General features: G+C 40.9%; 1 protein-coding gene across 1 annotated transcript; it reads right to left on the bottom strand.

The window, feature by feature from the left end:
• Positions 1 to 598: 598 nt before the first annotated feature.
• Positions 599 to 27,166, bottom strand: GPNMB (glycoprotein nmb). The gene is made up of 11 exons (XM_045495079.1): positions 26,886 to 27,166; positions 18,804 to 18,956; positions 17,548 to 17,691; positions 15,014 to 15,178; positions 12,646 to 12,804; positions 12,032 to 12,343; positions 8,191 to 8,289; positions 7,318 to 7,420; positions 5,806 to 6,020; positions 2,404 to 2,497; positions 599 to 1,956 (listed from the first exon to the last, which is right to left on the bottom strand). The coding sequence occupies exons 1-11, from the start codon at positions 26,956 to 26,958 to the stop codon at positions 1,803 to 1,805; spliced, it is 1,671 nt and encodes a 556-aa protein (XP_045351035.1). The 5' UTR covers positions 26,959 to 27,166; the 3' UTR covers positions 599 to 1,802.

Here is a 27,166-nt window from a genome sequence, read left to right as displayed (position 1 = left end):
TTACATATATGATCGCTTATGTGCTGCAAGAACAGAACTGAGTAGTTACAACAGAAACTATATGGCCCATGAAGCCTAAGATATTTGTTCCCTAGCCCATTACAGAAAAAGTTTGCTGATCTGTGACCTAGAACTATCCTCTTGCCTTTATTTATTTATTTATTTATTTAAATACAATTTATTGTCAAGTTGGCTAACATACAGTGTATACAGTGTGCTCTTGGTTTTGGGGGTAGATTCCCATAATTCATTGCTTACCTACAACACCCGGTGCTCATCCCAACAAGTGCCCTCCTCAATGCCCATCACCCATTTTCCCCTCTCCCTCTCCTTGCCTTTACTTTTAATTTAATACTGTTTAAAGAATCCAGAACAATTACTCACAGAAAATCTTTTTTTGGATTTATCTGATTATATACATTTATATATTAAATTTATTGAAGTTTAACATACTCTATATATTTTTAAATATAAAATACTTATGAAAGTATCAGTACTCCATGGGGCAGCATTAAACAGCTTTTTATGTGTCAAAACTATAATGCAATAGAAAGGCAAACAAAAAATTGGAAAAATAATTACAATTCTAAGATCTTATCTCTTTTCACACTTTATTTTTCAGGAAGGAGAGAAAAAGAAGGCCTTGTCTGACATGTGGTAGTTTTAGTTACAAATGGAGGTAAAACCCTTACTGATCAAGTTACTATATCATTTAAATAGGAAAACCAATAGGAAAAGCATGGGCCTCCTTTTTGGAAAATCATAATGTATAATTTCAAATACATGCACCAGAGTGTACAGAAATCCAGATATATACACAAGAATATAAACACTCTGAGTGCAGGGCCGGGTACCTAGCAACATGCCTGATACACAGAAAGTGCTAAATAAATTTCCATGGAATAAATGGGTGAATACCATTCCTTTTTTTTTTTTTTTTTTAACTTTTTTTAAATGTTTATTTATTTTTGAGACAGAAACAGAGCATGAGTTGGGGAGGGACAGAGAGAGAGAGAGGGAGACACAGAAGCTGAAGCAGCCTCCAGGCTCTGAGCTGTCAGCACAGAGCCTGACGTGGGGCTCGAACCCATGAACCGTGAGATCATGATCTGAGCCAAAGTCGGACACTTAACCGACTGAGCCACCCAGGTACCCCTTGGGTGAATACCATTCCTTTACACATCTGGGCAAGGTAGGTTGTCACAAAAATATTCACACCTATTTATGAGATTAGTATATACACATCTTTTAGTATAAGAAGCATGTTTGGCTTGTTACTGTTTTGCTGGGAGCTCATGCATGTTCATTGAAGTAGAATTCAGTTAGGTTGGAACATGATCTTAAGAACAGGAATACATTGGAGTTATGCATTTGGTTATACGGATAGCTAGAAAGTGTCCAGCCTCTCCTTCCAGTGAACCTAGGCAAGACTCTGATGAATAGTATCTTCTCCCCCTATTCTTTGGACAGAGTGTATCTATCCCACTAATCACCTAACACATTATAACTGAAACATACATCATAATGAAAAAAAAGCACTGCTAACTGGTTTTATCAGTTCTGTAACATGGCTGAGGTTGTGCACAGTATAATTCCTCTCTACTTCTCTAAAATGTCATTTAGCCCATAAAACAAAACAAAACAAAACAAAACGAAACCCCAAAAAACCTTTGGACCTCCCTAAGCCACAATATATATTCTAATAATAATTTTTAGGAAAAAAAGTTAATAGTCATCAATTCTGGCACAGCTCACATAAATGGCACTGGAGTAAGCTGTTGGTCAGAAATAAAGCTGAAGAGTTAAAGAATTCCTGGTTGGTGATTGAGCAGTGGATCTTTTTCCTGGTTTCCAGGGCGGAACATGGCCTTTGCACGGTTGAGGGAAACACCGAGGCCATTGCCTTTGACTACGATCCCAGTACTGTTTTCTATCAGTTTGTATCCCTTGCGTTTTCTGAAAACAACATGTTAGACAGATTAAAAATAGATCTCCAGCTGGAACTGTTACTTTCTACAATCTTACATGCCAAGTGTAAAAGGGTTAATTCCATTTAACCGAATCTACAGCTTTTAAAACACTGATGTCTTATGAAAGTATAGTTATTTTCCCTTCTTCATTCAAGAAATATATGCCTGCCTACTATAATTTGTGATTATATGTTAAACATTAAGCTGACACAATTTTGTAGTTACTCATGTCTGGTAGCATTTTGAGGATTGAAAATAAACCATAGAAAAATTAATCATCTAGTTTGGTATTCATCATTCAATGGAAGATTTTCCTCGCCTACACAGAATGTTTAAAAGCAAAAAATAGGGAAAACGGCCCATTTATGCAGAAATATGCGGAAGTTTTGACAATATACTATGGGAACTTAAAGTGTTAAAAGCAGCAACTTACTTGTACACCAAAAAGGTGATCGCAGTGACGAATATGGCCAAGCAGCCAGCGGACACCAGGGCACCATTTGCCATTCTTAAAGGGGAAGCTGGGTCTTAAAACAGAAGCAAGACAGTATTAGTGACATCTTCCACCTAGAGGACATGCTACTCATAATGCAATTAAATAAATGAGGAAAGTTGCTATCAGAAGATACATGGCTCCCTCTGGGCTTTCAGTAATCTTTTCCATTAAATAATACATAGTCTTTGGGTCAGGTTATCTTCCATTTAGAGAATGAGTTAGCATGTCTGGAACACCGTGTTAAAGGGCTCCGAAGAGAGATGTCATGTCCTGGAGACACCTGCTCAGGTCTCAGCTGACCCTGCAGCACCCACAAGGTGAAGGGCTCCATGCCCCTCCTGGCCACTCCTCTGGCCTCATCTCCCACCACCTCCCTTCCAGCGGTTCTAAAAATCCTGGGAGTTGCCTATCCTCCCTGTGCTCTTACAAATCCCCATGCCCTCTGCCAAGACTGTCCTTCCCCTGGCTCCTCTCAAGTGTTCACCCCTCAGGGTGCCTTCCAGACATTCATGAGGGCACTGGGTCACGACACCTGCCTCTCTTCCTCTGCCTCGATCACATTGTGTTGCAATTACTGCTTTACCCATGTTTCTCTCCCACTAGATTACAAGAGCCACAAAACAGGGGTTATGTATTCTCTGTATTCCTGGAAACTGGCAAATTAACTAGTCTCATCACTACCACTAAAGTATGATTGGGGTTTATCTATTTTTCCTCCATCTCCCCAGCCACCACTGCTGTCCCAGCCACCAGCCTTCTCCCCAAGAGGACCTCTTATCTACCTGCTTCCACTTTTACCTTCCAGGGATCCTTGCTTCACTCAGCAGTCAGAATGATCTTTAAAAGCATCAATATAGATCACGCTTCAAACTTGCCGGTGGCTACCCTCACACACAGAATAAGACCCAAGCTCTACCGCTGGTCTACAATGATCTAAATGGGCTGCCCACTCTTGAAATTCAGGTTTCAGTTCAAAGGAGACCCTTCACCAAGCAGATGCTGCTGGGTGGGCAGGACTTTCCCTGACCTCCAATCTAGAGAGCTGACCTTGACCCCTTTCTCTCCCATACTTATTACTCTCCATGTCCCCGCCTGGTTTTATTTTCTCCACAGTGTCTTCTTCTTCTTCTTTTTTTAATGTTTATTTATTTTTGAGAGAGAGAGAGAGAGAGAGAGAGAGAGAGAGAGAGAGAGAGAGAGAGAGAGAATGGGGGAGGGGCCGAGACATAGGGGAACAGAGGATCCGAAGCAGGTCAGCACAGAGCCCAATGCTGGCCTTGATCTCATAAACTGTGAAATCATGACCCGAGCTGAAGTCAGACGCTTAACCAACTGAGCCACCCAGGCGCCCCTCTTCACAATGTCATCTTATTTGTTGGCTCTTTCTGCCCACAAAAGCGGGAATCTTCTTTATCTGGTTCCCCCACTCGTCTGGAACTGTGTATCTCCTGCCTAGATCTCTGTTGGACACAGAGTAGATGCTCAATGAATATTTGTTGAAAGGATTGCAGGTGCTTCACAAATGTTCATGGGATCAATGAATAAAAGTCATTTCTGCTCAAAGTATATGGGTTTGCCTTTGAACAAGGATATTTCTGAAATTCCAACTTTGAAACCCAAGCCATCAAGTTACAATCCCCACTGGATTAAAGGCTCTCTTTCTGAGCTTCCTTTATTTAGATTTTGAAAATGGCTCAGGTCACCTAAAGTTATCACTCACTGCAAGGAGAATTAAAGGAAAGCAAACATCTAAACATCTAATCCAGATAAGAGAACAGTGGTTTGCCAGCACTGAGGAAGCTTCATAGAATAGGTTATGACCCTAAAACGTTGTTCTAAAAAAACCCCGCAGCAGCACAAGAGGAGTAACTGTGGCAGCTCCTGGAGGCAATAGTTTTGAAGACAGGGGCTCACTTGGGTCCAGGGCCTCCAGCATGCCTCCTTCTTCCCTGCCCTCCCCGCTCTCCACCCCGGTCCCAGTGCATCTTGTCCTGGAGGAAGCAGGGTACCTTTGTATCCTTGTTTTTTTTTTTTAAATCTATACCTTAGATCTCACCAACTGTAAGCTCTCATACAAATAATTATATGTATGACTACTTAAGCTCTTCTTTCAAGGAAGTTAAAGCTGCCTTTTACATGGTTAATGAGCAAATATATATTTCAGTACATTTTACCTTATGAGATAGGCTCCAGATCCAAAGGAGTTGTTTTGTTTGTTTGTCTGGTTTTTTGTTTTTGTTTGTAAGAGAGAGAGAGCGAGCGAGCACGTGTGAGGTGTGGGGAGGGGCAAAGGGAGAGAGAGAGAATCCCAAGCAGGCTCAACGCCCAGCATGGAGCCTGACGTGGTGCTCAATCCCACAACCCTGGGATATGACCTGAGCCAAAACCAAGAGTTGGACGCTCAACCAACTGAACCAGCCAGGCACCCCCCCAAAGGAGTTCTTTGTGAGTTAGTCATTAGATTGTACCTGGCAAGATTCAAATTAAGGAGCAAAATAAGTGCTATAATGTGTACACAATTTAATCTTTCTTTCCATTCCACCACAAAGCATTTCTTCTAGGAGATAAAGCAGTATCTTATAACAAAGTTGATTACAAGTGAAATTCAGTTGGGCTCACCAGGTGGAGTTCTAATTTGTGGTTGGGGAAAATTAGAAGCCACCAGTAAATGAACATCTCTCAAAGAAATCCTTTAGTCCACTCTGCTACCATTTTAGCTCTCCAGGCAGTAGGGGGCAGAGAGGAGAGGAGATTTGCTGGTGAACGTGTGAGGACTACGTAGGTTGGTTTGTCACTGTCACGCTGTAATGCTTGCTAGAATTTGGGAAGGGAAAGAGGAGACATATGGCAAGTTAGAAAGGAGCCAGGAGTCCACTTGGTTTCTCATTTTTCTTCTCGGCTTCATGTCTTTGCCGAGGTGGATTCTAATGAAAACATGACACAAGTCTCCCCCTTTTATAGTTTAATGGAAGAACATTGTTATTTTTTGATGTTGGACTTTACACTTTTCCCTTGAAACATAAATCTCTTCGAACATGCAGTGATCGTATCCCATTATTACTGGTCCATGATCACAGCTGATTTTTTTCATCAAACGATTTTCCTTTGGTCATTATTTCATTGGGTCTCTCTCTCGTTCTCTCTCTCTCTCTCTCATCCCTGCCCTAAGTAGATTTGCTGTTGGACTTTAATGCCAGTTCTGAAATCCACATTAACGATAGTTCAATGATTTTTGCACTGAATATCAAACAGTGACAACAAAGACTTGAATGGCTTTAGTACGAGACACACACTGTACCTGCAATATGAAATGTTCATACAACATAAAACAAAACTTACCTCTTGCAGGGACAGAGACGAGGGTGCTCGTAAGGGCCAAACTGGTATCATCACCCAGGGTGAGGTTCACACAGTATGTCCCAGACCCAGTGAAGGCTCTTCTCACGGTCAGCAAGCACATACCAGCCACGTCCACATCCACAGGGTCGCACACTGTGCTGTGGGCGAGCTGGCAGGTCGGGTCAGAAACTATGGTACAGACCTCTGTGGGGATTCTGAGGGTACAAATGGCACCAAGGGAGAGAGATGTCATATCAGTTTAGAAGGGACAATCACAATCATTACGCATCTATAAAACTGAATTCCACTTTATTATTTTATTCTTGCATACAATATAAGAATATCAAACTATATGATGTCAAATTGTCACATATAATTTATTCCTAAAAAGCCTGGGTGTGAGCTACTGCTTCCCCTGTATCCTCAGAAAGGTGTGGCCCTGGGGGTGGAGGAGAAAAAAATCATGACCCCCAAGGCAAGGGGCTGTTGGAAACTGTGTGAAGCCCAAGTCATTCCTCGACATCTGAGCTCCCTGCAGATACAGACGGCTTAGGTGTTCGGCAAATATATTATTAAATGCCAGAGCTGGCCCTGCCTGGGCCCCTGCAGAGGTACAACAGTGACAGCAACAGGAACTATTTATGCAGTATTTACTACGTGCAAGGCACAGAGCTGCAGATGTGTGACATGACCTTGCCTATTCCTTTCAATGACCTGATAAAGAAAGTAAGATTAGCCTAGTGTAGCAGGTGACAAACCAGCTCAGGAAGGGGAGAGACTGGCCCCGGGTCACACAAGCAGAGGTGGATCTGGGACTTGAATAAGTGAGGTTTGACAACCATGAGGCAAAGTGGCCATGCATTACTGTCTTAGCCACTGTGTCACCTGTGAGTGGCCCTCCCGGAAGCAGAGACCAAGCTCTGATGCTGGGGCTGGTGAGGCATGGGTGGCATGGAGGACAAGCACTCTTCTCAGCTGGCTTCATTCCTCCGTTAGGTTTTTCCCAATTTTCTGCCATCCTCATCCCTCCTCTCTCCCAAGCTTCTTATCTGTCCCTTCTTATTAATTATCACTAGGACATGGCCATTCTACACTGGTTTCCCACCACTCAGAGGGGCCTCAGGGACCTAAGAGCTGGGTTCCGAGCCAGGTCCCAGCCTATGAACCATGCTCTGCAGGTACCCACCATCTCGGGGCACCGTGTGCCACAGTGGGCCCATCTGTAAAATGAGGAGACTCGGGATTGGGTAAGGATTCAATATGAAAACAGATATAAAATGTTAAGAACACAGTTAAGTATTCAATCAATCATTATTATTCAATTTCATCAACAGTTAAAGGTAATGAGCATCGCTTAACTCCAGCAAAACTGTGCGCGTCAGAGTGCCTCATAGGGCCCTTCCTTGTCGTGGCTGACTGATAAATCAGGAATCTAAATCAACTTGGAAGGGGAGACGGCGTTAAGGCCTTTGCTCAGGCCTTGACCCGCTCCTGTGGCTGACGTGTACTCACGTTCCTTGGCAGGTCACGACAAAATCCATCAGGGAGTTGTCAGGCTGTGGCACGGGCATCAGAACATCTGTCATCCGGACGATGCTAACCTCTAGAATTCCCTCTAACAAAACAGCCCCCAGAGAAAAACAAATCAAAATACAACAGATGCCAAACCAAACTGTTACCTAATAAACCAGAAAGCCACACAAAATGGAGGAGACACAGCCTTCTCCCCGCACCAGAACCACACCAGACCTAGGAATCTACCCCATAGCTTGAACTGAACTGAACTGAACTGAACTGTTCTTCGTTCCAAGCCAGCTCTTCATTTCTGGAATCTGTGGATGTGTCAGAAGGCAGCACTCCTTCTGGGCAAGAATTTCAGAAAAAGCTACCTCCTGGGAAGATGTAGTCCTCAGGCTCAGGCCTTGGCCACCTTCTCTCAGCCCCACGTGCACAACTTGAGCTTCAGCCCCCACCTGTCTTCTCTGTGGGGTACCTGTGGGCAGTGCCCATGGTGCACAGCCATCTCTGGTGGCCCTCTCTTACACACGAGAAGTTTGGCTTTGTGAAATCAGCTAGAAGAACAAAGTGGATGTTTGGGAACTTGCTACTGCCCTTTCTTCAAAGCACCTTCATTCAAATTTCTGGACTCCACAGTGTGGGGATCAGGCTCCTTAGCATGTGGGCCTATCCTGGGCTCATTTCCACCAGAATGTCTAAGGAAGGCCAGGGACGCAGGTGGGAATCTAGACACTAGTAGTCTTTGCCTGGGCACATGTGATGTCACCTTGAACAGAGTGGGTGCCCCTGCCCCCATCTCTCCAGACTCAGCAGAGCAGGAGGGTGGCCCAAGGTAGATTCTAACATCCTTCCCCCTGCTGCTCTTACCTACAATTGTGATGGTGGCTTTAAAGTAACCGTATCTGTAAATCTGGCACATTTCATCTGGACTCTCCCTCAGCTCCAGAGGGTTGTCACTAGCTGATGCTGGAGAGTTGGAATAATAAGATTTTAGATTAGTTGCTGAGAATGTAAAACACGTACATAATTCATAATAACCAAAAATATAAACAGGTACATGACAACCAAAAATTTAAACATCTACCTGCCCTTTAGAAAAACATCAAGAGTTCTATACTGTCAAATCACTGCAGAAATTTGAACCATGTAATGATTCATGTAGATGTGAAAGCTTTGAGGCATTATAATTATTAAATTATATAAGTAAACCAAATCCTGTATCTTCTTGAAACACAGGAATCAAATGAAAGGTAGAAGCCATATTAAAATGTGTGATACAGCAATCATGATTAAATCAAGCAGGCTGTAATCGATAAAAGCACAGTTTAATTTTTGAGGCAGGTGTTCTGGGCTCGACTTCAGGTCTCTTGGCTTTGGCTGTTTGAGACCGTGGGCACATCATTTAACTTGTCCTTGCTTCAAGTTGCTCATCTATAAAATAGGAACAACACCTCCTGATCCACTGAGGTTGAACTATGCCTGCCATATAGGAAGTCCTTAATAAATATGTTTCCTTGTCCCAAGCTGTGTCTCCATACATCTATTTAGATGTAGATATGCTATAACATATATGGATACATAATTACAGACGGGAAGTTTGGTGCAAAAGAGATTAAGAAGCAAGCAACAAAGAGAAAGGTAGTTCTTTTCCTGTTTGGGTGTTTCATAGCTCCAAAGCTTACATTCTAAAAGTCTTGCAGCAGTTGATGAGCTGAGGTGTGGGGAAGGAAAGGAATGAACACCAGATACTTTGAAAATAACCCAGGGGCACCTGTGTGGCTCAATCAGTTAAGCGGGTGACTCTTGATTTCAGCTCACATCATGATTTCACAGTCGTGAGATTGAGCCCTGAATTGGGCTCTGTGCTGTGTGTGCAGCCTGCCTGGGATTCTCTCTCCCTCTCTCTCTGCCCCATCTCCTGCTTGTGCACACACACACTCTCTCAAAAAAAATAAATAAACATTGAAAAAAGAAAATGACTTGTCGAACATGATTAAGGCAAAGAATTTAATGCTCTATTAGTTACAATTTTAAAAGCTCTAATTATGGTGTTGGTATTCCTTTACTAAAATAAAAAGACTGGAAGGAAAATAGGATATTGAAAATTTCAAAAGGCATGAAAGTGAACCTAGTTGGGGGGTGAGAAGGGCATCAGAACTTCAGACGAGCTGCACCCTAACGTAGCGACATGTAGGTATGAAGCTGGTTGGGAGATTTCTCCAGGGCTCCTCTGAGCCTTTAGTGGGTAGATGGATGTGCCCTGTGACTCTCCTTTGTTCAGAGGGCCTTCTCTGAGTGACTCCCAGAGCTTCTCTGGAAACAACTGCTGCATGGCACACGCTTTGGAAAAGAGACACAGCAAGAGATTTCTTTTGCGTTGGGTATTAAAGATGGCTGGACCCCTTAACAGTCAGAAATTATCAAGTTAGAACATGGAATCATGACCCTGCCATCTTTTAAAATAAAACTTCTTTTAAAAAACGCCCAAATGACAAAAGTTAAGGATTCTACCTTTGGTAGAATGCTTGTAAAAACGCATATGGAATTTTGTAGACCTATCTATAAGGTCAAGTCTATATCCATGTATCTGTAAAATCAAGGTATAATTAAAGGACCAATTAGATAAAGCCAGGCTTTATAGTGAAGCTTCCCTTTACTATAAAATGTAACTAACTCATAAGGTTACTACCTTATATCTAGTGATCCAACCTATGGAAATAATAACAAAAATTTTAAATACCCTCTCAGTGACTTAAAACATATTTTTTTATAAATGCTGTATGATATAAATACATTCTAAGAAAAACAGCTTAATAAAAATGCAACTTAAAAAATGAATGTTAAATAAACTAACATTAAATCCTTTACCATTTAGGAATTTCTGGACAGTTCTAAAATTACAGGCATCTACAATGTATTTTGAATTTTATACCTGGTCTCCTTACTTATAAAGAAGATCGTCAATAATTATAGAAAAAGATATCCTTACAGAAATACCAGAATGAAGCTATATGATTAGATTTGTTCAGTGCAGTTATATTTGTTTGTTTGTTTGTTTGTTTGTTTGTTTGTTTTCCAACGTTTATTTATTTTTGGGACAGAGAGAGACAGAGCATGAACGGGGGAGGGCAGAGAGAGAGGGAGACACAGAATCGGAAACAGGCTCCAGGCTCTGAGCCATCAGCCCAGAGCCTGACGCGGGGCTCGAAATCACGGACCGCGAGATCGTGACCTGGCTGAAGTCGGACGCTTGACCGACTGCGCCACCCAGGCGCCCCAGTGCAGTTATATTTGTAACTGGAATTAGGATTAACCTAATCAAGTGTCAATAAGAGAATGGTTAAATAAATTATACATTTATACACCCTATGTACTTACATACTGTGTTTATACCTACAACGAAATACTGTGTAGCCGTTGAATAAAGTGAGTTATATTTATATGAACTGACAAGGGAACGATGTCTATGATGTTTGTTAAGTGAAGAAAAGCAACTTACAGAACCATATATATAGCATGAGCTCATTTACATAAAAATCAAACCAACAACACCTATGTATATTTATAGAATATGTTTGTGATGCATAGAGAAAGATCTGGAAAGAAACGCTCTCAACTATTAACAAGGTTTAATGCTTGGGAGGAGAATGTGAATAGGGACTTTCACTTTTATTCTAGACTTCTCCATCGCTTGAATTTTTATTAAGGAGCATGCATTAATTTTGTAATTTAAAACGTTTCAAAGAAGAATGAATCAAAAACAGTAATGACTTGTATTGTCTTGATTTAGCTAGGCCAGACTTAACAAGATTTAATTTTATTAATAACACACTATTATAACGCTTATTATTTGGTTAAAAAAAAAAAAAGGAATTGCAACAAGTCTGGACGTCGTGATGGAGTATTTCCTCTGGGCTTGGGGATGGCGCCCTCTTGTGACCAGTGAGGGGGATGCCAGTCTATTACCCTTCCCCTGATAAAGTGATGATAAGATGTAATAATGTAGGGTAGGACGGGGCGTCAGATGCAAGCTAACACTTTCCAAAGTAGACTCTTAACAACTTCCTGAATGTCCTTATATACTATCAGTAGAGCGTGGGATTTAATTAATTATGCCTTATATCCTGAACAATTTTTATGTCTGGAGTCTGTCCAGCTTGCTCACTGAGAAATACTCTCAAGGTACATTCTTTCTTGGGCCATTTGGAAACTACTTTCAAGCACGGCTGTGTTTCATGGGACACTAGGTGGATGTGGGCAGGGCAGGGGGGAGATTGGAAGTGGGGATGGCCTGAATGTTTATAAGGGGACAAGGTGGCCTCTCATAGCTAGAAAAAATGGGAGAGTAACAGAAATGTGATGAGCCAGACCGGGAAAGCATCTCTACACATAACGAGGACCAGTACAAATTAGGAAGTTCAAAGAGCTGCGCACAAGTCATGAAATTCTACTTGCAAAATGATTTAAACATGCTCTCCTGTTTTCTCTATTCTAACAGCTTAAAATGGTGATAAAGTAGTTAAAGAATAACAGGTACAGAATGGCATCACTGCAGAGTTTCTACACGATCCTTTAAACTAGTGATGTAATTATGTAACCTATGTTCTTTTGTGTGTGTGTGTGTGTGTGTGTGTGTGTGTGTGTTTCTTAGGTGTTAAGGAACCCCCCCCCCCGCCCCCCAACTCAAAGATCACCTGGAAACACTTACGTAGAAAAGAGGTGGGTTTTGGAGGTTTGGGTGAAGGTGAAGGACAGGGTCCAGGCACCACAGCTTGCACAGTGAGGTTAAGGTTAAAGGTTCCATTGAGCACATATGTATGATTCAAAGTTGGATTGTTGGAAACAAACAGACCAGTATTATCCCCGAAGTTCCACTTGTAGTAAATGGCCGACTCATTGAGGAAGTGACTGGGGTCATGAATCAGGACAGTGAACATAATGGGGAGGTCCCTGAGGAAGGTTTCATCAGATAAATTTCGATCATTCTTCTGGTACATAGTCACAAACACAGGAATGTGATCTAAAAAATACACCCGAAAATAGAAAGAACACATGATTGCTTGATTTTAAGTGGATGACTTCAATAATGTTTTCAGGTTAAAAAATTAAAATTAGGGATAATTCAGCATCATTTTCCCTTTTCCTACACAAGTTTTCCCAAGTTATTCTGGAATCATAGATGGGGTACAATATAATAGATAAGTCTGGGAAGGAACCTATATGAATCACAACCTAACCCAAACACTTGGCTCTAACTCTTTCTTAACCAACTAGTCACCAGAACTAAGTGCTTCACCATCAGTTAGAGTTCACACGACTCACCTGTTACCACGTATACATCTTTCACTTTTGCAATAGGAACATATGCCCGTCGGTGTCTTCTATAAACAGTTACTTCCATAAGTTGAGGGCCAAGTGGCACATTGGCTGTGTTTATAGAAACTCTTGCTGAACCCCGTCCTAATTTCTGGAAATACTGACCTTTGAAAAGATGGAAATTTTTAGTTATTGGCACATTACATGATCATTTTAGGAAGTTGTTGTTTCTTAACGACTTGTGACTGCCACTTAGAGAGTGCTCTGGAAAAAGAAAAACAGGATGGGGATGTGGTCCTAACTGGTTCAGAAAGGAAGATAGTGCTTATTTCATGTAAAACCTTCTATAACAAACCCACAACTAAATAAATATAATTGTACGTAGTTGGTCAAAATGAAAAGAGCTGTTTGGTGGGATAATACAGTTAGTCCTTAGTTTACAAATAAAAAAGTTTTTATAAGTGATCAGGCAGTTGAAATACATATGTTTCCCATAGAAAAGTGTCCAAGGGAGTTAAAACAAATTATCCAAAAATCTACCTTATTGTTGTAACAATATTACTATTTCAGCTCTATTATTGAGCAGCTTTTTTTTTTTTTTTAGGGGACTAAAATCTTCCACTTTCTAATAGTATTCATGTATAAAAATGCAGTCAGTAAGTGATTAAAAAGAGTATAAAAAATAATGCAGTGGTTCTATAAACACATTCCTAGGACACTCCTGACTCACTCTTTTTCTTTCTCCAGCCCCCACATAAATCTAACTACCACTGGCTAGCTAGTGAAGGTAATTTCTGTCCTTCAGGATTCAGGGATGTTTTTCTAATCCCATTGAGGCACCCAGCATAGATGTGTGATTGGAACAACAGAGATGGTAAGATGGATGCTTGTGGGGATGACTAAGGACCATATTTATTACATGGTCAAAGGTATCAGAAAAATACACTAATCTTCTCAGGGAGATGTGATGTGGGATCCCCTTTATCTTGAAATGCAGGGGTAGTTCTGTTGGAGGTTGTAGGGGAAGAAGGTATCTCTTGGGGAGTTAGTTATACGTGAGGAAAATGTTAGCCTGGGCATTGGAAGACCACAGAAGCACTTGGTAGTTGAAGGAGATTATCAGTTAACTCAGAGACATCAGAATATGGAAATTCAAAAGTCTTGTTAGAAAAATGGCAATTTCTGGGCTGAAAGCTGATTTTTAATAAAGACATCCTAACTAGCTAAATTAATGGATGTTAACTGGGCTAAGAAGAAAATGGAGTGTTAGTGAGCATACATGACTCCATGCAAATGGTAAAGTCAAAGAAATGATGACATTTGGTGAGTTGACTGCCAGGGCCGTGAAGACAGTGAAACAAAGCCAGCCTTCAATCCCCTGATTTAACTAGATGGGCATAATATTTGATCTATATTTTGTACTTCATTAAACTGATGTGCATTGTTAATATTTGTTTTGATTTATAAATGAGTTAATTGGACAAAGAAACTTTCTCTAATTTATGAAGACAAAACATTTAGAAATTTAGAGCCTGTACGATTGGTAGCAGTCTTTGTATGTCAGAGTGAGATGGGACCTGGTGATGTTTTTAACTAAGAACTTAGCGGTTTTGCTAATTATAACCTAAATTTTCTCCTCCTAAAAACAATAATTTCAACAATAAAACAAAAGTGGATAACATTTGTGCTTAAAAAAAAAAAAAGAAGGTAGACTATGTCAAAGAAGAATAGTAGTTAGATTATGTTATTCTTACACAATGGAATATTATGCAGTCGTTAAAATAATGTACATAAAGAATTTTAATAATAGCCAAATGCTCATGATATTCAACAAAAATGTGTATACAGTATAATCTTAAGAAATACTAGCAAAAAAAAAAAAAACACCATTGTGTTAACAGTGGTAACATCTGGTGTTAATTATGTACTTTGCATTTTTCATTTGTACTTTTCTGTATTTTCCAAATTTCCTATAAAGAGCATAAGTTTCCTTCTTAAAAATTCTCTTGACAAAAAAAAAAAAAAAAAGAAAAAATCAAATGCCCATCTGTGTGCCATTCAAAGAAATACTAATATTTTTTCATATTGCTGTTTTAGACAGAAATAAATTGAGTAGTTTTATTTTAAAAAAGAAAGCTGAATTCGTTTTTTTTTCCATCTTTCAATTCTATAGTGTCCCAAAGATTTGCTAAGGCTAAACAAGATTTTATTTTTATTCCATACCCTCCACCCCAGCTAAGAAAAGTTAACAAAGTAACAGTTGTGAAACTCTTAGTGTTAGAATTCTTGATTATGGAATAAGAAAAGAGAAAAAAAGGTAAACTTTCAAGGGAAAGTAAAGAAGCAGATAAGGGAGTTTTGTAGAAAGTCCAACCAAGTGTGTGAAAGACGTAGACAAAATTCCATCTCTTCCATCCGGGGTGGTGAGGGAAAGGCTTTCCGTCAGGGAACACGTTATGATGGCCTGGGCTGTTGCCATTTCCTGAGTCAACCTCCTCCGTCCAGTTGTAAACATACTGGTCAGAAGATGGACCAGTATCTAAACAGAGAAAGACACAAGCCAGGCTTGTCATGTGGGCTCAGAATGCTCAATGCTCATCACTGATTTAAACATCTTTTCCTATTTTTCATAAATATAAATACAGTTGGACAACTAAAACCCTAAAATTCAGAATTCATCTGGTGGTGCATATGTATGCCTGTTTCCTGCAGATAGGTTACATTTCAGTAAATGTTTCATCTAAAGCAATTATTTAGAAAGATTCAATCTAGAGATATCACAATATATTTATTTTTAATATTGGTTCTCTGAATCACAACTGTATTCAAACCAAACGGAAGGATGCTTTCTTTATCTTTTTATGTTAGTACTGCTTTCTGTAGCTTCTTCTTTTTTTCTTTCCTGAGTCATTTGGCATCAAATGACTCTCTACTTTTAAAGATTTTGGCATGCTTCTCCTAAAAATAAGGACATTCTCCTACATAACCTCAGTATCATTACAACTCCTACTAAAGTCTAATCAAGGGTCACATACAACATTTGGCTATTTTGTCTCTTCAAATGATCAGAAAAAAAAAATAGATAGAAGTAAATATGGAAAAAAGTTACAATTGTTGAGTCTAGGTAGAAGGTATTTGTGTACTCAGTATACCCTGATTTCAACTTTTTTGTATATATGATATATTTCTTCTTTTCTTTTTAAAAGTAAGCTCTATACCCAACGCGGGGCTCGAACTCAGGATCAAAAGTTGCATGCTCTACTGACTGAACCAGGCAGGTGTCCCAACATATTTCATTTTAAACAGGTTACGGTAAATATCTTTTCACCTAGAATAGTTTCCTCACCCTCTTGGTTTTTTATGTCACTGATATTTTTGAAGAAACTTTTTATTTATCAGTCTATTATTGTTTTTTAATTCTTAAATTGTCCCAAATAGCTAGTGAGAGTCCCTACAAGCTAGCTCCTGTGTCCTTGTGATGTGTCCCCATTGGTCCTTGAGCGTTTCCGCACTTTGGGGCAGGCTCACCTGGTACTTTCCCTGTCCTCGACCTGGAATTAGTATTTTCCTCAAAGATCCCTAGTTCCTTTAAAAAAATTTTTTTTAACATCTATTCATTTTTTTTTGAGAGACAGAGCACAAGCGAGAGTGGGGCAGACAGAGAGGGAGACACAGAATCTGAAGCTGAGCTGTCAGCACAGAGCCTGATGTGAGGCTTAAACTCACGGACCCTGAGATCATGACCTGAGCCGAAGTCGGACACTTAATCGACTGACCCACACAGGCGCCCCATCCCCTAGTTCCTTTTCGTGGTAATAGATATTATATAAAAATTTTCATAAGTCACTGAGACTCCTTTATATAAAAATGCTCAGAGAGATAGATTGTCATTTGAAATATTCATAAAAATCAGCTTTTTTAGAAAAGAGAAAAATTACTACAAAATATTAAGCACTTAACAGTTTAAAAATATCAAACCCTTTTGTACAGAATCTAATGTACAATTCCTAATAGGAAGATGATAACTTAATAAGGAATGAACACACTGACAATCTATTAGAAGTTGTAAGTAATAAAATCAGATCATGGGGCGCCTGGGTGGCTCAGTCAGTTAAGCGTCCAACTCTTGGTTTTGGCTCAGGTCATGATCCCAGGGTTGTGGGATTGAGTCCTGCAACCGGCTCCATGCTGTCAGCACAGAGCCTGCTTGGAATTCTCTCTCTCCTTCTGCCCCTTTCCCCTACCTCTGCACTCACACAAGCTCCCTCTTTCAAAATCAATCAATCAATCAATCAATCAGATCATAAGTGCATTTAACAGTCTTGTCAATGATCAAAGAGTCTCAGTAATTAGCTCAGAGTTTTTGAGACTGTGCAGTTCTCAAGATAATTTCCCTTGATGCATTTGTGTTCATTTGTGCTCTTTAACATGTACAAAGAGCTCACCTGCTTTAAGAGCAAAGCAAAACCAAAATATACACATCTGAGCATTTGTGTTAGCCACACATTTGCATAAGTGATACTTGTGAGCAGAAATTAATCTCATCAGTAAACATCTGTCAAACTGGCTATTCTCCGAGTAGCCAAAAGAATTCCAAGTAATCAAACCAAAATCTGAGAATCAACAATGTATTTTCTGGCTAATCAACTAGACACTAAGAGAAGGCTGAGTGTGATAATGTAACTTTTGAAGAAAGTTCCAGGAGGCAGAAAGCCATTAGTTTGTTTGCTCAAGTGGGTTTGGCTAATGTTGATGTGGGAACCCCTCCCTGTTACCCAATTTGAGTAGGGGGTGACATGAGATAATAGCATCTTGCACATACAGAAGTACCTGTGGTACTTTAGGTTTATGAGATAGGTCTCCAATAGGAGAACTAGCCTGTTCCTGTGGCATGAGTAACATCCTTACCATTTCTGCAGTTCTTCTCATAAACTATGTTGCCACTGACATCTTCCGTTTGGCATCTGGGGAATACCAGGTTTACCACAAACGTTATAGTAGAGCCCACAAGTGCTGGTGAATCACTGGTCAGAATCGCCTGCACGTGGCCACCTAGGACATAAAAAAGTGCAGCTTAATGATCAAGCACCTTTTTCCTTTCACTGATAAGTAAACAAAGAAGAGTTAAATCCACTAATAAGGACCAGAGCATCCTTATGCCTTTATTTTATTTTATTTTATTTTATTTTATTTTATTTTATTTTATTTTATATTTGTCCTTTTTTTAAAAATAAGGACCACACCCAGTGTGGGGCTTGAACTTGTGACCTTGTGAACTTGTGACTCTTGTGATCAAGGGTCCTGTGCTTTACTGAGTCAGCAGGCACCCTCCCATCTTTATGCCTCTTTACGATCAATTATTTTCTGGATTCCTAACTTTTGCTTTCAGAGCACAACATTCTAGAAGACAAAAAAAAAAAAAAAAAGTCAAACCAATTAAAGAATTATCTAAGCATAGAAAGAACATTTACTTAAAATAAAATAAAAAAAACCTGTTTGATTATACAAAAACAAGTTTTAAAGGTTTGTATTTTTTTTTAATTTTTTTTTCAACGTTTATTTATTTTTGGGACAGAGAGAGACACAGCATGAACGGGGGAGGGGCAGAGAGAGAGGGAGACACAGAATCGGAAACAGGCTCCAGGCTCTGAGCCATCAGCCCAGAGCCCGACGCGGGGCTCGAACTCACGGACCGCGAGATCGTGACCTGGCTGAAGTCGGACGCTTAACCGACTGCGCCACCCAGGCGCCCCTAAAGGTTTGTATTTTTTAAACTCAAAAGGACTCATTCTTTCATGCAAATGGCAAGATACTCACTTTCTGATAAACCACACTTTTGAGATGGTCAAAACTACTCCAGAGTCTCAGATCTTCTGAAGAGGACCATTCCCATATTAGGTAAATAGATTTGAGGCTAAACCTGCTTGCTCTCCAAAATCTTCCAAGAACTACAAACTTACCAGTTTCTGAGAATAAACTTTTTTTGTGTGTGATTTAGAAAGTGATCATGTTCAGATAAAGATTGCTAAATCCAGGCTCCTCCCACTTACTAGAGTACGGTAGTTCATGGAAGCAACACAAGCCATGGGATCTCCAAGTCTACAATCTATGAGACTGACTTAGATAGGAAATGATAGTTGTTTGCTTTGAGTCTTCTGATTTACCTTTCCAGGAGTTTTTCCACCTTGAGTCTCCCCTTTTCCACACTGGATACAGTTTTTCATTCCACTCATTTTCATCTGAAGACCAACCATTGAGTTGGTTGTACTCCCTCATATAACCAGAAGTTCTTTCATTGCTCAGCACATCATGAAATCCTATATCAATATTTGAAAAACAAATTATTTTGTCTATTTAATTCTTCATTTAGTACTTATCTTAAAATAAAGCAATTTTTCATTTCATAAGCTTGGAAAGTAATACTTGATATTTCCAATATGTCAAACAAATAGAAGTTATTTTTATATTAAAAATTTTTAAAAAATATTTATTTTTGAGAGGGAGGAGAGAGAGAGAGTGAGAAGGGAGGGGTAAAGAGAGAGGGGGACAGAGGATCTGAGGCAGTCTCTGAGCTGACAGCAGAGAGCCCTATGTGGGGCTCAAACTCATGAACCGTGAGATCATGACCTGAGCCGAAGTTGGATGCTTAACCAACTGAGCCACCCAAGCACTCCTGTTTTTTGTTTTTGTTTTTTAATTTCTACTGGAAATAGCTCAAATAAAACTAATCAGATCCTCTTTCTGAAGTTTAAATGAGTAAAATTTAAAGGAAAATTTTTGAAAATCAGTATTTCTTAGCCATTATTTGGTTTCTCAGTACATAGTCTCTGAATATTGGATTTGATACAATATAATTAGGAAAACACTGTTGCCAATGATAAATGTTCTCTTGGCTAAAAGAATGCCAGGATGAGGAATGCCTCCAGGTTTTCAAGAGATGCATACCAGTACTGGAGAGCCCACTGTTGAGCGATCTAATTTTTTTACGGCTCAGTATATGGTCTGACTTGGTGGATGTTCCATATGTAATGTGTAATCTACAGTTGTTGGGGGTTTTGTTTTTTGTTTTTGTTTTTCGTCTTTATGTTTCAGAGGGAGAGAGAACATGAGCAGGGGAGGAGCAGAGAGAGAAGAAGGCACAGAATTCAAAGCAGGCTCCAGGCTCTGAGCTGTCAGCACAGAGCCCGACATGGGGCTCGAACTCACAAACCGTGAGATCACGACCTGAACCGAAGTCTGATGCCCAAATGACTCAGCCACCCAGGTGCCCCTACGGTTGTTGGTTTTTAAATATCATTTACGTTAAGAGCTGGTTGACAATGCTTAAGCTTTTTAAAAAATGTTTATTTATTTATTTGACAGAGAGAGGAACCACACACAAGTGGGGGAGGGGCAGAGAGAGACACACAAAATGTGAAACCGGCTCCAGGCCTGAGCTGTCAGCACACAGCCCGATGCGGGGCTCAAACCCACAAACCACGGGAGAATGACCAGAGCCAAAGTCAGACGCTTAACCGAATGAGCACACAGGCACACTGATAATGCTTTTTGAGACTTCTATGTTCCTACTGATTTTCTGTCCACTTGTTATTTCAATTACTCAGAGAGGATTGTTGAAATCTTCAACTATAATTATGGGATTTGCCAATTTCTTCAGTTCCATCACTTTTTGCTTATTTATTATTTTTGAGAGAGAGAGACAGAATGAGCAGAGAGAGAAGGGAGAATCTTAAGCAGGCTCAATGTCCAGCACAGAGCCTGATGCAGGGCTTGATCTCATGACCTGAGCCAAAATCAAGAGTCAGATGCTCAGCTAAGCCACTGAGGCACTCCTGCTTAATGTATTTTGAAGCCTGGTTTAGAATTGTGCACTCTTTTTCATGAATTGATCCTCTTACCAGTAGGAATTGCCCTTTATGTCTGGTAATATTCCTTGTCTGAAGAACTCTTTGATAGTAATGTTTAGTGATTAACTGGTACATCTTTCTCCATCCTTTTATTTTTTTATAAGATTTTTAAAAGTTTATTTTTGAGAGAGAGAAAGAGGGGAGGGGGCAGAGAGAGAGAGAGGAAGAGAGAGAGAATCTCAAGCAGGCTCTGCATTGTCAGTGCAAAACCAATGCGGGGCTCGAACTCACACAACTGTGAGATCATGACCTGAACTGAAGTCAGATGCTTAATCGACTGAGCCACCCAGGTGCCCCCTACCCTTTTATTTTTAACTGATTTATGTTTTTATATTTGAAGTGGGTTTCTTATAGACAACACATTGGGTTTTTTTTTTTAATCTTCAGCGTGTTTAGGTAACTTTACATTTAATGTAATTATTGATATTGTGGGATTTAAATCTACCATCTTGTTCTTTTTCTATTTGTCCTATCTGTTCCTTGTTCTTTTTTTTTATTGTGAGGTTATTTTTTGAGTTTATCTCTTCTTCTGACTTATTAGCTGTATCTTTTTGTGTGCCTGTTCCGGGGTTTACAAAATTCTAATTCTTTTGAAATTCTTTCTCATCTTGAGTTGGTCTTTTGGCCTTGCCTGACAATTCCAGGGTTCACATGGTCTCTCCTTTCTTTGAGGATTGTAGCAGATTTGTTGGTTGCCTACCTACCAGCCATTCCAGCCTGCACCCCTGCTTGTCCTCCCCCCACTTGTTACAGAGCTTCTATTCTAACAGTTCAAAATTCCAAAGGCTCACTTTCCTAGCTTTCTTTACAGTATGGGCAGGAGCAGGTGATTAGAACCTGGCCATTCAGAGCTAAGAGGAAGTCTTCTGAGGGCTTCTGGGAAAGGTTTATTCTCCTTCATAATAAATAAATAAATAAATAAAAATAAAATAAAATAAAATGAACAGCCTCCATTTTTGTTCACATCAGAAGTGATCTGGGAGTTGGTAATATAATGTGAGGCCCAAAGCTGTGACAGCCATACTTAATCATGAGGGCACAGATCTGAAGCAGCCAATACACCGAGGATGCAAAAAGAGTTCTTGATGCTGTTGAGCTCTTTATCTATCTAGCCTTGCCTGCATCTGTACTGGTTGAGGTAACATATGTCTTGCTCAAACCCTTTTAGTATTTTGTTATTCACAACCAAAAGCTTAATTGTCTATAACTCACAGCCAGCCCCTAATCATACACTGTCTTAAATTCTCCTCTCATCAATTCATACGGTCTTGCGTCATCTGGACCAGAAATCCCGTCTTCTCTTAAATACTGAAAGAGAACTTTCAGAAGGTGTGGTATTTGGTAGGTGCTAAGAGAAGCCATTTTGAATGGATGCCACTAACCTCTGTCTTTTATTTCTCCTTTTTGGTAGGTGGAGGGAAGAGCCTGTTGTTTCCATTTTATAAGGGAGGCGGATGGAATGGAAAAGAATATTGAAATGAATACTGAACAATCCAGATGTCTCACAATGGGTGAATGTTATGAAATTTGGTTTCTAGTCTTGATTTTGTTACTAAACAGGCTGTGTAACCTCAGGCCAGGTCTTCTCAAGACCTCCAAATCAGAGAAAAAACAAGTAAGACAAAACCCAAATGTCTTTGATTCTGTGAGATTGTTTTTATTTGGAAACAGATACTAAGTGAAGGCAGGTTTATCAATCAATGTTTATAAGTGGATATTCATTTGAATTGAGTCATGGAGTACTATAATACTCAATGTGGAAAGAACTAACATTTGTTTAAGTCACTTCAGTTTATAGATGAAGAAATTCAGGCCTAGAGAAGTGACAGGATTCACTCAGGTCACCTTTCATGGAGTGGAAATGAAGATTCACATCTTTTGATTCCCAGGACCTATTTCTCTCAATGCTCCAAACAGTCTTTCTCTTCCTCAGATCCAGAAGAAAGCCGGTGTTTCCGGAAACATAATCAAAACATGGGTTTCTCCTCTGATTTTAAATGTCAGCAGTCAAGGAAAAATACAAACTTAAAAGAGTGACAGAGAATAGATACACAAGTCCATGGAACAGAATGGAGAATGTAGAAATAGACCAACTCGAATACACCCTACTGATTTTTGACAGAGATGCAAAAACAACCCAATGGAGTTTCGAAAGACAGCCTTTTCAGTGAATGGTGCTCTGAAAAAGTGAAAAGCATAGGAGAAATTTTCAGTCTCTACACTAGGCAAGAATTCTTTGACTTGACATTAAAAACATGATCCATAAAAGAAAAAAAGAGATAAGTTAGGCCTCATTAAAATGAAAAACTTTTGCTCTGTGAAATATCATGTGAAGAAAATGAAAAGTCAAATTACAAACTAAGAGAGAATATTTGCAAACCACATTTCCAACAAAGGACCGATATCTAGAATATATAAGGAATTCCCCAAACTCAACATTAAAAAACAATCTAATTTAAAAATGGATAAAAGACCTGAACAAATATTACACTGAAGAGAATGTACAGATGACAGAAGAAACACATGAAACCATGTCCAGTATCATTAAACGGTAGGGAAATGTGCATTAAAAACACAATGGGATGTTACTATACACCTATCCAAATGACTAAATAAAAAATGGTAACATACCAAACGTAGGCATGGGTTAAAGACAGCAGATCACTCATACATTGCTGGTGGGAACATAAAATGGTACAGCCACTCTGGATAACAGTTTGGCAGTTCCTTGTAAAACTAAACATGCAATTAACATGCAACCAAGCAATTGTACTCTTGGGCATTTGTCTCAAAGAAATGGAAACTTATCATCACACAAAAACCTGTACATGAATGTTCATAGCAGCTTTCTTCATAGTGGCTCAAACTGGAACAATCCAGATGTCCCACGATGGGAGAATGTTTAAACTGTGGCATATCCTATACTGTGGACCACTACCCAGTGATAAAAAAGAGCTACTGATACATGCGACAGCTTCAGTAAATTATGTTGAGTAAAAAAAGCCAATGCCCTCAAATTACATACTGTAATGATTCCCTTTATATAACATCCTTGAAGTAACAAAATTATAAAAATGGAGAATGGATTAGCAGTTACCAGAGCAGGAGGTGGGGTAGGAAAGGGTTGTAGGTTTAAAAGGGTATGAAGGCCCCTTGTGGTGTTGGAACAGTTTGGTATTTTGAATATGTCAGTATCAATACCCTGCCTGTGTTACTGTATAATCATTTTGCAAGATATTACCATTGGGATAAATGGGATAAAGTGTATAGGGGAATCTCTTTGCATTATTTCTTAAAACTGCATGTGACTCTACAAGGACCTCAAGAGGTGAAATTAAAAATAAGACACACTTGGGCACCTGGGTGGCTCAAATGGTTAAGCATCCGACTTCAACTCAGGTCATGATCTCGTGGTTTGTGAGTTCAAGCCCCGCATTGGGCTCTGTGCTGACAGCTCAGAACCTGGAGCCTGCTTCAGATGCTGTGTCTCCCTCTCCCTCTGCCCCTCTCCTGCTCTTGCTCTGTCTCTTTCAAAAATAAACAAACATTAAAAAAATTAAAAAAAAAAAATAAGACACTTGGGGCACCTGGGTGGCTCAGTCAGTTAAGTGTCCAACTTCGGCTCAGATCATGAACTCATGGTTTGTGAATTCAAGCCCTGCGTTGGGCTCTGTGCTGATAGCTCAGAACCTGGAGCCTGCTTCAGATTCTGTGCCTCCCTCTCTCTCTGCCCCTCCCCTGCTCACACTCTGTCTCTCAAAAATAAACATTAAAAAAAATTAAAAGAAAATAAGACACACTTAACAGTAAGCAGGTTGTAAAAGAAAAAAAGAGGTGTGGGGGGGAGGGCAGGGCTAGAAGTGAAGGGAAATGGATCCCACGCAGCACCCCTGTGGCTTTTCTGTCTCCACTCTAGAATCTCTGCTGTGTCTACCAGCAGACAGGTGGTGGCCAGGTTGGCTGTTAACAACTTTATTGATACCTACTCTTGCCTCCTTTTTACCAGGGCTATGATTGAAAAGGGGCAAGGAATCCCGCGGTGTTTGATACAATGGTAAATTCTACCCATCCTTATTTTTTTCTGGACAGAATATTTAGTATAGGGCAAGGTGAAGACAGGAATGACAGGTTTTGTTACATTTTGCTTAATAAGTTGGGACTCTTCTCAATCCCACAGCCAATATTTAAGATCAGGCTAATCTGTTTCACTGAGCAGAACAAATTAGCACTGATGGAAAGAAGGCTAGAATTAGGCACAGGGTCTCAATTGACTGTCAACTTCTCTGTCCCTCTATCTCCTACAACTGCAGACTCTAGGGAATTCTGTCCTGGGAGCTACATTGAGGTAATACAATTGCTACCTTGTAAGACTCCTACCCCAAGCACCTTCTGTTAGCCAATGTCACAAGAACCCCATTACCCAATTTTTCAAATGAGGGAATGAAAGCTCAATGGTGCTAAGTCACTTGTGGGCCAGTCCCACAGCTGGTAGGGAACCCAAGTCTGTCCAACAGCAGGAAGGACCATGGTTGGTTTGAGCTTTCTTCCTCTTAATTGCTGTGTAGCCTGGGGCAAGTTATTTGCCTTCTTTGTGGCTAGGCTCCATGTCTAGGAAACACGATCATCACAGTGCCAGCCTCCCAGCCTCGGCACCCTGTGAAATCCTTGGTCTGGACTCCCTCATCAATGACAGGGTGCCTCTTCCCCGACCCAGTCATAAGAGATGGCAGGGTTGGTGTCTCTGGGGACCAGCACAGCCCAAGCCTGAGAGCTCAGCCACTAGGAAAATGGACTGTGCCTCTGGCCACTCTGCTCCTGCCCCTCACCCTCACCTGGGGGGCCCTGTGGCCCCCAACAGCCCCTTCTCAGCCTCACCCCTTCCTGAGCCTCTCCAGTCTTGGGGAACCTCGCCTGCACTCCACGGGTACCAGCAGCTCCCCCTCTTCCTCTCTCTAGACTCAGCATTCCTTCTGGGATCCCACCCTGCAAGGACAACCTAATTAAAGGACTTTTCCCTCCACAAGGAGGAAGGGGAGCGAAAAGAGGGTTTGTGTGGGCGCCTAGCCCATGTGTCCAGGATCCTGCTCACATACAAGTGCGCCCAGCAGGTGCAAAGCAAGACCTGGGCTCTTGGTTCCCACACCTGTGGAATAGGGAGAGGACTATCTGCTCCGCGGTGGTGGTTGTGGGGATGAATACTTGAGTGATATAAGTGCAATAGCTGCAGAGTGGCTACACACGGGCACGAGGTAGACACTGGCCCCTTCCCTATGCCTACCATCCTCCCCCCACCCTCTAAACCCCATGGAATGGTCTGACACAATCAGGACCCCTGGACTTTTAAAGTGTTGTTTTTTTTTAATGTTTATTTTTGAGAGAGAGTGTGCACGTGAGCGCAAGTGAGGGAGGGGTAGGGAGATAGGGAGACACAGAATCAGAAGCAGGCTCCAGGGTCTGAGCTGTCAAGCAGAGACACCCAGGTGCCTAAGGACCCCCGGACTTCTCATCACTGAATGTCCCTATTCTGTTGCAGTGAGGTGGGGTGGACCTTCTGGGAGACCTTCCCTCTCCCACTGCACACTACCTGCAGGAGCGTGGGGGGCCACCACAGCCACCCATCCCCTGGACAGACAAGTGGGCCACACACAAGTGCAGGGAACTTAAACCCTAGCTTTGCATTCCAATTACAAGAGGAGCTTTTTAAGCAAGGAGGCTCCAAGCCCATCTCCAAAGATTCTGGTTTCATCGATCCGAGCCTCTCAGCATGGTTAAAAAATCTCCAACCTCTAACATGGGACTAGAATTGAGACCCAGCGCTTCGGCTCTTCTCTTAGTAACCTCACTCGAAAAGGAGCTCCTGCAGGTCTGTGAAAAAATCTCAACAAGACTAGCAACGGCTTCTGGGCTGGGATGATTGGTGAGCAGATCTAGATTTTAGGCCTCATTTCATTTGAGCTGACTGAGCTACTGGATAGAAACTAGACCAAATTTCGTGGGAGCCATTGCTTTGTTCACAGGCCAGAGACTGTTCCCCTCACACCTCCACCCTCCCTGATCCCTGAGTGTGGCAAGAGAAGGTGGCCAGTGCAATGGAAAAAAAGCTCCTTAAGAGAGGGGCTGCGTGGCTATTACTTTCCAAGAGCCGGAAGCAAAAGCTGGAGCTGGAGACATTTTGCTGTGGTTTCAACATTCCCAAGTGTTTCCAGAAGAAATGAATGAGCATGAAAGTTTCCTGAGGAGATTCAGGAAGTCCCCTTCTGGCTTAGGTAACAATACTTCAGGCAATCCATCCTTTTAGTTGACAAAGAATGGGTTAAACACAGAAACTCAGTTACTCACGTTTGGCAGCATCAAGAGGCAATCTTGCAGCCAGCAGCAGCAGCAACCCCAGGAAACAAGAGAAACATTCCATGCTGAATTCTCACAGACCCAGGCAATCAAGGTTTAACTTTTAACTCCCTTGGCTCCACCCGCTAAGAACAACAGTGCTCTTCTGGCCTCTGCTGCGCCCCACTCCTTATTTTAATTAAATACAGGGTGCCTCAGGGCAGATCATGTGATGGTATTAAGCAGTCTTGCCTGATCTGGTCTCTGGAGTTCAAGCTCTTACAACTCATGTG

This window comes from Leopardus geoffroyi, chromosome A2 (genome assembly GCF_018350155.1).
Source record: "Leopardus geoffroyi isolate Oge1 chromosome A2, O.geoffroyi_Oge1_pat1.0, whole genome shotgun sequence".
Classification (NCBI taxonomy): Eukaryota; Metazoa; Chordata; class Mammalia; order Carnivora; family Felidae; genus Leopardus; species Leopardus geoffroyi.
Note: the sequence above shows the minus strand (reverse complement) of the source record. Positions and strands in the feature narration are given on the sequence as shown.

What these genes read in the sequence shown, in the direction of transcription:
- GPNMB (XM_045495079.1), bottom strand. Translation starts at nt 26,958, where the DNA reads ATGGAATGTTTCTCTTGTTTCCTGGGGTTGCTGCTGCTGCTGGCTGCA. An exon ending in GTGGAAAAACTCCTGGAAAG is followed by an intron (nt 17,692 to 18,803) that starts GTAAATCAGAAG and finishes TTTATGTCCTAG; the next exon opens with GTGGCCACGTGCAGGCGATT. An exon ending in GTCGTGACCTGCCAAGGAAC is followed by an intron (nt 6,021 to 7,317) that starts GTGAGTACACGT and finishes TTGTACCCTCAG; the next exon opens with AATCCCCACAGAGGTCTGTA.